The sequence below is a fragment of the Palaemon carinicauda genome, chromosome 28 (genome assembly GCF_036898095.1).
Source record: "Palaemon carinicauda isolate YSFRI2023 chromosome 28, ASM3689809v2, whole genome shotgun sequence".
In the NCBI taxonomy this organism is placed as follows: Eukaryota; Metazoa; Arthropoda; class Malacostraca; order Decapoda; family Palaemonidae; genus Palaemon; species Palaemon carinicauda.
Genome location: NC_090752.1, coordinates 55,247,212 through 55,259,451, shown reverse-complemented (window position 1 = coordinate 55,259,451; position 12,240 = coordinate 55,247,212). Strand labels below are relative to the sequence as shown.

Sequence of the window (12,240 nt, the reverse complement as noted above, 5' to 3'; positions counted from 1 at the left end):
GGGGGTGGGGAAGGGTAGCTTGCTACCCCTCCCCCCTCCACACACCGGTGACTTGCTTCACTTCACTTAGAGGTAGGACTTGACTTGGGGGTCAGGGATGGCGGGCACATATGTGTAAATAGCTAAGGTTTGTATGGTTAGGAAAAATACAAATTATCTTCGAATTTGTCATTTGTTCCGTAACCGAAATACAAACCACGCTATTTACAGAGGGTGACTTACCCCTTAGGAAGGGTGGAAAGTCCCCAGCCTTACTGACTTCGGCTTGCCCGGGGGCTCGATCCCTCAGTGAGCAGCACTAGAGATAGGGAGCCCCTGTACCTCACAGGTTCCTAGCATCGCTAGTAACGAGTGGCCTACATAAGCAGTGTGAGGAGGAGAGTGTGACTCGTCCTATGAAGTTGACCTTGAGACCTTCAGATAGGAATTCTAGGATAGGACGTTCCCCATACCACCTCGTCAGGGTATGGGAGACGCAACAGTATTAAGCTTAATACTAGGAGCACAAAGAAGCATGGGTCACCTGCAGAGGTCGAGGTCAGCTATGCGAGGACCCGGATGCTGCTTCCCCAAGAGAGGGGAGAATGAAGAAAGAAGTAAGGGTCAGACATACTCTTTCATTCACGCAGACTAAGACCGGGTAACAATGCCCTCAACCTACTGCTACTTGTCCAAAAAGGAGCCTGAGGTTAGACCAGCTGTTGTGCAGCCACCACAGGGCCGATAGAGAACGTATCGAGGCTCCTGTGGGTCACGTCTTGCAGGTAGTGGGCTGTGAAGGTCGTTTGACGCTTCCAGACCCCAGCTTGAAGTACCTGCGTCACAGAGAAGTTTCTCTTGAAGGCCAGGGATGTAGCAATACCCCTGACATCGTGGGCCCGAGGGCGACATGACGGAGGAGGGTCAGGATTCAGGGCATGGTGGATAACCCTTCGAATCCAAGCTGAGATGGTGTTCCTGGTGACCCTCCTCTTTGTCCTGCCTGTGCTCACAAACAAAGCTCGCACATGAGGACGGACTGCAGCCATTCTCTTCAAGTAGTACCTCAGACACCTCACTGGGCATAGTAGCAGCTGGTCTGGGTCGTTTGTTACAGAACGGAGACTCGCGATCCTGAAAGAGTCGAACTGAGGATCCGGCACTCCAGGATTCTGAGTCTTGGCCACAAACTCAGGGAAGAACCTGAACGTTACCTCCCCCCATCCCCTTGAATGGGCGATGTCGTACGAGAGACCATGAAGTTCACTAACTCGCTTGGCCGAGGCCAAGGCGAGTAGGAAAGCCGTCTTCCAAGACAGGTGGCGATCGGAGGCCTGGCGTAATGGCTCGAAGGGAGGTCTCTTGAGAGACCTGAGGACTCGAACCACGTTCCAAGGAGGGGGTCTCACTTCCGACTGGGGGCAGGTAAGCTCATAGCTACGTATGAGTAAAGAGAGTTCTAGCGACGAAGAAATATCCACGCCCTTCAATCTGAAGATCAAGCTTAAGGCTGAGCGATAGCCTTTCACCGCCGACACAGAAAGGCGCATTTCTTCTCGCAGATACACGAGGAAGTCTGCTATTGCTGGAATAGTGGCATCGAGTGGAGAGATACCCCTTCCACGACACCAACCACAAAAGACTCTCCACTTCGCTTGGTAGACTCCCTCAGAGGACCTTCGCAGGTGCCGAGACATTCTCTCCGCAACCTGTTGCGAAAAGCCTCTCTCCGCGAGGAGACGCTGGATAGTCTCCAGGCGTGAAGCCGAAGCGACGCTACGGCCCTGTGAGGGGCACCGGAGTGGGGTTGTCTGAGAAGCTCGTGTCGTGGAGGAAGCTCCCTTGGGAGTTCCGTCAGGAGTTGCAGAAGGTCCGGAAACCATTCCGCGTGATGCCATAGCGGAGCTACTAGAGTCATGGAACAGTTGACCGATAGTCTGGTCCTGTTGAGCACCCTTCTCATCAGACAGAATGGTGGGAAGGCGTACACGTCGATGTTGTCCCACCGTTGCTGGAAAGCATCTTGCCAGAGTGCCTTGGGGTCCGAGACTGGTGAGCAGTACAGGGGCAGCTTGAAGTTCAAGGCTGTCGCGAACAAGTCCACCGTCGGGGAACCCCACAAAGTCAGGACTTTGTTGGCTATCTGAGGATCCAAAGACCACTCGGTACTCACTATCTGCGAAGCCCTGCTCAGACTGTCGGCGAGCACATTCCTCTTGCCAGGAATGAAGCGAGCTGATAGTGTTATCGAGTGGGTTTCGGTCCACCTCAGAGTCTCTACTGCAAGATGGGATAGCTGTTGCAAAAAAGTGCCTCCCTGCTTGTTGATATAAGCCACTACCGTGGTGTTGTCGCTCATCACCACCACGGAGTGACCCGCCAGGGACCGTTGGAACTGCTGAAGAGCCAGAAAGACGGCCTTCAATTCTAGCAGGTTGATGTGTGGGCACTTTTCTGATTCTGACCAAAGGCCTGAGGCCCTCTGGTTCAGAACGTGCGCCCCCTACCCTTCTTTTGACGCGTCCGAAAACAGAGTCAATTCCGGGGGGAGGACGAGAAGACTCACTCCCTTCCGCAGGTTCTCGTCGGCCAGCCACCACCGCAAGTCCGTCTGTTCCAGAGACTCCATTGGGATCAGAATGTCCGGGGAATCGGATCCTTGATTCCACCGGGACTTGAGCCGCCATTGAAGGGATCTCATCCTGAGGCGGCTGTTTGGAACCAGACGGGCCAGGGAGGATAGGTGGCATAAGAGACGCAACCACGATTGGGCGGGGAGTTCTTTTCGCCTGAGGAAAGGCTCCGCCACCCTCCTCAGCCTTGCTATCCGGTCGTCTGATGGAAAGGCTTTGTGGAGATTGGTGTCTATTAGCATGCCTAGATAAACCAGTCGTTGGGACGGCTGCAGAGAGGACTTCTCGAGGTTTACCACGATCCCCAGATCCTGGCAAAGATCCAGAAGCCTGTCTCGGTGCCGAAGAAGGGTCGACTCCGAGTCTGCTAGGATCAGCCAATCGTCTAGGTAACGAAGGAGACGAATGCCGTTCCTGTGCGCCCAAGATGAAATCAGGGTGAACACTCTGGTGAACACCTGGGGAGCTGTGGAGAGACCGAAACACAGCACCTTGAACTGGTAGATCTTGTTGTCTAGGCAGAATCTCAGGTACTTCCTGGAAGACTGATGGATTGGGATCTGGAAGTACGCGTCCTTTAGATCCAGTGTACACATGAAGTCTTGTGGTCTCACCGCAAGTCTGACCGTGTCTGCTGTCGCCATGCTGAACCGGGTTTGTTTGACAAACCTGTTCAGAGCTGAGAGATCGATGACGGGTCTCCAGCCTCCAGTAGCCTTCTTTACAAGAAAGAGTCGACTGAAGAAGCCTGGGGAGCCGTCCACGACCTCCTGGAGAGCACCCTTCTCGAACATGGTCTCGACTTCGGCCTGAAGGGCCAGCCCCTTTGCCGATCCCATGGCATAGGAGCTCCCCTGGAGGACTTACCGCCCCTCTTGACCTTGGCTGGAAAGGGCTGGGGCTTAGACACCACTTTCTTAGCTGCCGGTGCCTGTTTGGGAGCCTTACGAGGCTGTTGCTGCTGTTGTGGCGGGGCTGGAGGCTTATAGGGCCGAGTTGTAAGGGCCCTGTGGAGGAGGGAGTCCGTGCTGGATTTCCTCCACCTCTCAGCCGTTCGCTCCAAGTCTTGAGGCTCAAACAGGCTCTCCCCCAGAAGGGAAGCATGTCGGAGCCTACACACATCTACGGCGGGGACCTTCGGATGGAATCTCTCAGACACAGCATCGCGACGCTTCAACACCGAGTTGGCCCACAGGGTGGTAACCTGGTGCGCCAAAAACTCGATGGAGCGGGTGCCCGAGAGCAAGAAGGTCTCTAGGGCCTTCCTATTGGTCTCCTTGGACAAGTCCTCCGATCGCAATAGGATGCCCAGAGATCCTAGCCAGAAGTCCAGCCACGAAGTGGCCTGCATGGCACACTTAGCGACCTTCTCGTGGTTAAGGATCTCTGCCGCCGAGAATGACACCTGCCGGGCAGAGTGTTTCTCCAGGGGAACTCCCTTCGCCAGCTCCTCCACAGAGTGATGGAGAGGAAGAGCGAGGTTGTGCTCACCCAGGATCTCGAAATACCTCCTCTGCTGAAGGCGAGGAGGAGGGATGAGCTTGTTCCCGGCAATGGAACGACTGGAGGAGGCAAGAAGTGTGAGCTGAGCGTTGGCCCTAGCTCTGGCACTCTTCAGCCCCCGAGACCAGGGCAGAGCTGCACTGGTCTTAGGGGCCTTCCGAACGTCAAACACTTCATCCAGAATCGTGTCTTTGCCTTCACGGGGGGCGATGACTGGATCCGTAAGTCTGTTAAGTGTCCTTATCAGGCTTAGGACCTGCCAGAAGGCATGTTCCGACTCTTGCTGTTCTCCTCCCTGCGGGCTGGCAGCTAAGTCTCCTGCCCCAGGAATCTCTTCCTGGGGTGATACGTGGACATTCCCCTGGGTAGTCGTGGGTTCCTGACGAATCCTTGCAGAGGATTTAGGGACGGTCTTGGAATCCTTGGGTTCCCTCCTGGGAGGGATACAGGATCCCAACAACGAGGTTCGAGGGGCCCCTTCCTCACGAGACGATTCTCCTGCCTGAAGCGAAGTCTCCACCCCTGGTGCCGAGGGGAAGACTACCGCCCCACTGGACTCACCTGAGGACGGAAAGGCCTCGTCCACGGGAGAAGGAGAGAGTACTCGTGCAGGAGAAGGGACCTTCGAGACCGACCTCTTGGGAACCAACTTCGCCCTAGGGGAAGTCACCACGAAGTCCACTCCTCTCTTTCTCTTCAGCGTAGGAGAGACAGCCGCTGGTTTGTTACCCTGGCCGGCGAGTGCTGGTTTCATAACCCTCACTAACGCCCGTGCCAGCGGACCAAACCAAGTCTGCTGCTCCAAGGACACAGAGTCCGAAATCCTCGCTAAAGAGAAAGGGATCGGGCAATCCTTTGGAGTGGACACGACGGTACCTGCCTGAAAAGAAGGTGGGGAAGAATGCTGTACTGACCTGTCTTCGTCCTGCAATACCAACCTGTGCTTGGATGGAGGTGATCCCGAGTGCCGTCTAGGAGCACACGTCCCTGCTGCTACCACCGGCTGTGGAATTCGCCGCGAACGATGGTCGCGCGAGGGCGAATGGTCGCGCGAGGGCGAATGGTCGCGCGAGGGCGAATGGTCGCGCGGGAGCGCAGGCGAGCGATCGCGCGGGAGCGCAGGCGAGCGATCGCGCGGGCGCGCAGGTGGATGATCGCGCGGGCGCACAGGCGAGCGGTCGCGCGGGCGCGCAGGCGAGCGATCGCGCGGGCGCGCAGGCGAGCGATCGCGCGGGCGCGCAGGCGAGCGATCGCGCAGGCGAGCGATCGCGCGGGCGCGCAGGCGAGCGATCGCGCGGGCGCGCAGGCGAGCGATCGCGCGGGCGCGCAGGCGAGCGATCGCGCGGGCGCGCAGGCGAGCGATCGCGCGGGCGCGCAGGCGAGTGGGCGCGAGGGTGGGCAGGTAAATGAACATGTGTCCGAGGCGACGAAAGCAAGCGTTGGCGCGACGGCGAGGGATCGTGCTGCCGCGTAGGTGAGGAAGATCGCTGGCGATGTACATCCACAGGCGATCGATGACGAGCTGGTGAGTGCAGTCGCTCAAGTTGGCGATGGCGCGATGTGGAATGTCGACGCACTGGTGTGCGATGGTGAGCAGCATGCGCAGGTGAATGACCGCGTAATGGTAAGCGATGGCGAGCAGCATGCGCAGGTGAATGATCGCGTGATAGGGTGCGATGGTGATCAGCATTCGCAGGAGGGCGATCGTTCAGGGTTGTGCGATGAGGAGCAGCATGCGTAAGCGGGCGATCGTGCAGGGGCAAGCGATGGCGAGCAGCATGCTCAGGTGAATGATCGCGTGATGGGGTGCGATGGTGATCAGCATCCGCAGGAGGGCGATCGTTCAGGGTTGTGCGATGAGGAGCAGCATGCGTAAGCGGGCGATCGTGCAGGGTCGTGCGATGGCGAGCAGCATGCGCAGGAGGGCGATCGTGCAATGGCGAGCGATGGCGAGCGGCATGTGCAGGCGGGCGATCGCGCGATGGCGAGCTAGAAGCTGGCGAACCATGTTCCTTCAGGAGCGTTGGCGAACGTCGGCGCGCTAGTTGTCGCTGTTGAATAGGCGATACTAAGATCGCCTGTGCGCGCTGGCAAGCAGGTGAACGCTGGCGAGGAGGTAATCGCTGGCGCGTAGGTGATCGCTGGCGAGCAGAAGTTCGACGCGTGTCCTGTGAGAGGACAGGTGGTGCAGCGCGTTCACGAGCAGGAACGGGAAGATCGCTGGTGCGTAGGCGAACATGTGTTTCTGACACACGCGCAGCACGATGTTGCGTAGCCACAGGACCAGGCAGATGGTGAGCAGGGAGTTCAGCAGGAACTAAAGGGTGGTCAGAGACCGCAGGGCGATGGTCCTCAAATGAGCGCTGACGCTCGGAAGAGAGCTGACGAGCAGGAGAGCGCTGGCGAGGGGGGCGAACATCAGGAGAGAGCCGACGAGCAGGTGAGCGTCGGCGAGCAAGAGATCGTCGACGAGCAGGAGAGCGCTGGCGAGCAGGAGATCGCTGGCTAACAGGTGAGCGCTGGCGAGCAGGAGAGCGCTGGCGAGCAGGAGAGCGCTTGTGCGCTAGCACTGCTCGCGTAAGGGAAGAATCCCTTAGCCCCGAAGGGACCGTTGCCCGTCGGGTGACGAGTTCTCCAGATGGTGAGCGGTCTGCAGAGAGGTTCAAGGAGGGCGGAGCAGTAGGTTGAGGCTGACGAGGAGAGACCCCCCCGGAGGACGAAGACCCAAAAAGGCGTCTCTTAGTCCCCCTGTAAGGGGAAGGGAGGCCCTTGTGGCGTAGAGGGCGGTGAGCCTTACGGCGGAGGCGGCCTCGGGGGAGATCGTCGGGACCATCGGTCCTCCGAAGGGGAGTCTCCGTCAAAACACTTCCCTCAGAAGGAAGCTGAGCAGCAGTCGAGACCGAAGGACTCACTTCCCCCTTCGAAGGATGTACGGAAGGAGGAGGAGAGCCTTGAGCACCATCACCAGCAACAGCACCTGCGGCGGAAGGCCCAGCCACGTCGGAGGCCTCTGTCACCACGACGTCGACAATAGACAGAGGGTCTACCTCTGCTACCACCGGCGACTGCTTAACAGCGGCCCCCAACGAGACAAGGTCAATAAGAGCGACCCTGGAGGGCAAGCCCTTAAGCCCCAGGGACGACCAAATCTGTAAAAGATCATCACTGGATAAGGCATTATCAATAACCTCCCCCGGAGGAGGAGGGGGAACCGCCTCGCTATGGGAGGCGACGCCCTCTCCCCCCACCGAAGGTAGGGAAACAGAACAAGGGCCTGAGCTCCCACTCGGACGACTCTCCTTAGGAGGCGGCCGAGGGGGAGCTTCGGAGGAGGTTTGGGCGGCGGAAGAAGAGTCCCGAGAACCTTCCTCCTTCAAGGCTAACCCCGGAGGAGAACGGTCTCTCTTGGACTTCTTCTTACGCCGACGGCCAAACCTCTCCCACTGGGAGGCAGACCACTCCCTGCACTCACGGCACGTTATCCTGGTCACACCGTCGGCCCCGACATTGAGGGCAGAGGGTGTGTGGATCCGTATTAACGTCCGACATGAAAGTCCCACAAGGACGGCCGGCAACTCCAGGGCATGTACGCATAGTAAAGAAAATAACTGAAGGTCAACTTCCAACCAACACACACGCTGAAAAGAAAAAGCAGAAAATTAAAGGCTGTCACGAAGGCGATGAGCAGACACGTCTGATCACCGCCGAGCCAAAAGTGAAGTGAAGCAAGTCACCGGTGTGTGGAGGGGGGAGGGGTAGCAAGCTACCCTTCCCCACCCCCCGCTAACTAGCGCGGGGGTAATTAACCCTCGTTAAAAACTATTGGCTCGTCATTTCAGCTGCGCTAAAAGTAATACCCTTTGTAAATAGCGTGGTTTGTATTTCGGTTACGGAACAAACACAGGTTACAGCAAGTGAAAAATCAAATTATGTTGCCGCTTGCGGCCGCAGAGAAAATATGAGGGAACAGGGGATGGTTCCGAGGTACCTCACTAGGGCGCACTGGTAGTACACCTGGCTATCCAATCAGCGATTGGCACGAGTTTTGAATTTTCTGCCGTGACGCCAGAGACGTAAGCTATATATATAACTATATATATAACTACTAGGTAAGTCTTATGTTTAAAATAATGAAGTATTTGTTACCTAACTTGAACTATCCGTAGAAATACATTGCAAAAATTACAAAAAAAAAATTACTGTTCTTCACAAGTCTGCATGATTTATCATCCTTGAAAAGATAAGTCAGTCTAGTTTTTAATAGCTTTACTTTTTCATTCATGCCACGTTACACAGGTACTGACAAACCAAAACAACTCGATGGTAAATTCATCCTAACATGTTGCTGTTAAGTAAGACGTCTTACACTATATAAGGCACAGTACCTGCACATTTGCCATGGACATATCAGAGATCAGCTTGGACTGACTTCCTCCCACAACAATTTGGTACCCGTCAGACGAGAGTGAGCTCATCATTGCTGGGAAAGTAAAGAGATAAAATTGAAGTTAGCCTGTACTTCCTCAGAGCTGTACCAATATGAATAGTCCTTATGTTTTTCTCATACAAGCATACAGTATAGATTTATTCAACAAAGGAAAACTATTATTCGATATAAAAAGATAATATAGGAGAGTTCTCTACCATTGAATATTGAAATGTCCTAAAAGACTATTAAAAATACAAAGGATATTACCACACACCACTAACCTGCTGCAGCAGATGAAGCTGAATCTGTATTTGTTGAGGTCCTAACAGCTTCATAGATCTCCGAGAGCTCTTTTGTCTCGAAGGCTAAATACACGGCAATCTGTGTATCACTTTCCAGCATTGCCTCTTCAACATCATGAACCAACTTAAAAGATTCAAATAAAAACAAAGGAAAATTATCATTATTGTTAAATTGCTTACCAAATTATGGAAAACTTCAACTAAAGTATATCATTAAGGATCTGGCCTAAAACCTGACACAAAATTATTATTCACTCAAAACAATACTAAGCAACTAAAAGTACAGTACTGTACATTACAACAATCATTTAAAGATATGATATTTTTATAATAAAATAAATTTTTGAAAATACTTACCCGCTGGTCATATAAAAATAGCTTTAGTCTCTGACATCCAGCAGAATTTCAAAAACTTGCGGCAATCGCAGATAGAATTGCCAGGTGTACACTAGCGCCCTCACGGGAGATAGGCCGAACCATTCCATACTTCACCAGATCTTCCATGCCCATAGGTCTCTACAAGGGATGAGGGTGGGAATAAAAGTTATATAACCAGCGGGTAAGTACAGTATGTTCAAAAATTTATTTTATTATGAAAATATTTTTAAACATTAAACTTACCCGCTGGTTATATAAAAATAGCTGATTGACACCCTTGGTGGAGGGTTAGAGACAGCAACATTGTTGGAATATTACTTAAGAGTTAATTAAAACAAGCTTAAGGGTTCATACCAGTTAAGGAAGCTGACTTCAATGATTCTCTGCCTCATTATGCCTGCTATCCTTATGAGATCCAGCGGTCCACCCAGGGGGCTGAAGATCTCTAGGAGCTGTCAAACGGGTAATAACCTCTATGCTGACAGAACCTCAACTAATACCCTTGCTCCGGGTGCTCTCAAGGAACGAAATGACCACCTGACTAAATCAAAGATTGTGGAAGACTGTCGACCTATCTCCACATACAACCATAAAAATATATACAAGTTCCAAGAGAAGAAAAAGGGTACTAGGGATTAGGGGAACGTAGTGGTAGATCCTTCACCTACTACTGCATTCGCTGCTATGAATGGTCCCAAAGAGTAGCAGTCCTCATAGAGTCTGGACACGTTTCAAGTAATGCGAGGAGAATACAGATTTACTCCTCCAAAAGATTGCATCCATGATGCTTTGCAGAGAACAATTTTTTTTAAAAGCTACAGAAGATGCCACAGCTCTAACTTCATGAATCTTTACTTTTAGCAGCTTAAGGTCTGCCTCACCACAGTGTGTGTGAGCCTCTCTAATTAAAAGTTTTACAAAAAAAGATAGGGCGTTTATAGACAAAGGTAACGCAGGCTACCTGACTGCGCACCAAAGAGCCTCTGAATTTCCTCTTAAATCTTTAGTTCTGTCCAGATAGAACTTCAGTGCTCTAACAGGACACAAAACTTTCTCCAACTCTTCACCAACTTTATCATCGAGGTTAGCAATCTTGAAAGATTTAGGCCATGGATGAGAAGGTCGTTTGTTTTTGGCCAGAAATCCAAGTTGCAAGGAGCATATGGCTTTCCCGTTTCTGAAGCCAATATTCTTGCTAAAAGCGTGAACTTCACTGATTCTCTTAGCTGTTGCCAGACTTACTAAGAAAAGTCTTCAAAGTCAGATCTTTAAAAGAAGCAGAGTGTAAAGGCTCGAATCTGTCACTCATGAGGAATTTTAAAACATCTAAATTCCAGGCTGGTGATTCCTGTTGACGCTTCTTAGAAGTTTCAAAAGATCTGTGAAGATCTTGAAGGTCTTTATTATTTGAGAGATCTAAATTCCTGTGTCTGAAGACAGCTGCCAGCATACTCCTGTACCCCTTGATGGTCAAGGAGGAAAAGTTGTGCTCTCTTCTAAGCTCTAAGAAGAAATCGGCAATTTGTGGTACAGAGGTACTGGATGAAGAAACTGAATTAGCTCTACACCACTCTCTAAAAACCTCCCACTTGGACTGATAAACCTTGATGGTAGAAATATTCCTTGCTCTAGCGATAGCCTTGGCTGTCTCCTTCAAAAATCCTCTAGATCTTGCGAGTTTTTCGATAGTCTGAAGGCAGTCAGACGTAGAGCTTAGAGGTTTAGATGGTTTCTTGCAAAGTGAGGTTGTTTGAGAAGATCTATTCTCAATGGCAGGCTTCTTGGAATGTACACCATCCATTCCAGTACCTCTGTGAACCAACCTCTTGACAGCCAGAAGGGAGCTACTAGAGTCAACCTGGTTCCCTCGTGAGACACAAACTTTTGTAACACCTTGTACAGCACTTTGAATGGTGGGAACGCGTACACATCCAGGTGAGACCAATCCATCAGGAACGCGTTTACGTGTGTCGCTTCGAGGTCCGGAACTGGTGAGCAATATGTCTCCAGCCTTTTCGTTTTTGAGGTCACGAACAGGTCTAGGAGTGGACGACCCCAAATCTGCCAGTTTCTCGCATACATCCAGATGCAACGTCCACTCCGTGGGAAGAACTTGATTCCTCCTGCTGAGGTTGTCTGCCATCACGTTCTTCTCTCCCTGTATGAATCTTGTAAACAAGGATACCTTTCTTTCTTTTGCCCACACGAGAAGAGTCCTTTTTATTTCGTAAAGTGACCTCGAGTGAGTCCCGCCTTGTTTTGCTATGTATGCCAATGCTGTGGTGTTGTCGGCATTGACTTGTACTACTTTGTTTAGCACTAACTTCTCGAAACCTTTGAGAGCCAACAGGACTGCTAACAGCTCCTTTTGATTATGTGGAGGCTCCCTTGTTCCCTTGTCCACAGACCTGAGATCTCTGACTTTCCCAGTGTTGCTCCCCACCCAGAGTCTGAAGCGTCGGAAAACAACACAAGGTCTGGGCTCTTTTGCTCCAACGAGAGACCTTCCTGAAGTATGCTTAGGTTGTTCCACCACTAAAGGCCCTTTCTTATCGGTTCCGTGAGGGGAATGCTTTCCTTGTCGAGGCTGTCCTCTTTGTCCCCATGGAAATTGAGATGGAATTAAAGGGGCCGTAGGTTTAGTCTTCCCAGAGACACAAACTGTTCTAGTGAAGAGAGGGTTCCCAGGAGACTCATCCACTCTCTTACTGAATAGACGTTTTTCTTTAGAAAAGCACAAAGTTTTAGGAGAGCTAGCTGTATCCTTGCAGGTGACGGAAAAGCCTGAAAAGCCAGACTCCGAATCTCCATCCCTAAATAGAGAATCTTCTGGGATGGAATCAATTGGGACTTCTCTGAGTTCACAAGAAGTCCTAGCTCTTCTGACAGACTCGATGTCAGACGCAGATCCTCCAGTCAGCAATTGAAAGAGGAAGCTCTTAGGAGCCAATAGTCCAGGTACAAGGAGGCTCTGATGCCTCTTGAATGGAGCATACTCGCCACATTCAACATGATC

The 12,240-nt window shown here is 52.2% G+C and overlaps 1 protein-coding gene across 1 annotated transcript in view; it reads right to left on the bottom strand.

Moving 5' to 3' along the window:
- Nucleotides 1-12,240, bottom strand: part of LOC137621597 (BOS complex subunit NCLN) — a 101,873-nt gene that overhangs the window by 39,997 nt on the left and 49,636 nt on the right. The window contains exons 3-4 of the mRNA XM_068352009.1: nt 8,826-8,970; nt 8,501-8,595 (exon numbers count right to left, since the gene is read on the bottom strand). Of these exons, the coding sequence (XP_068208110.1) occupies nt 8,501-8,595; nt 8,826-8,970 (240 nt within the window). The remainder of the gene's footprint in view (nt 1-8,500; nt 8,596-8,825; nt 8,971-12,240) is intronic.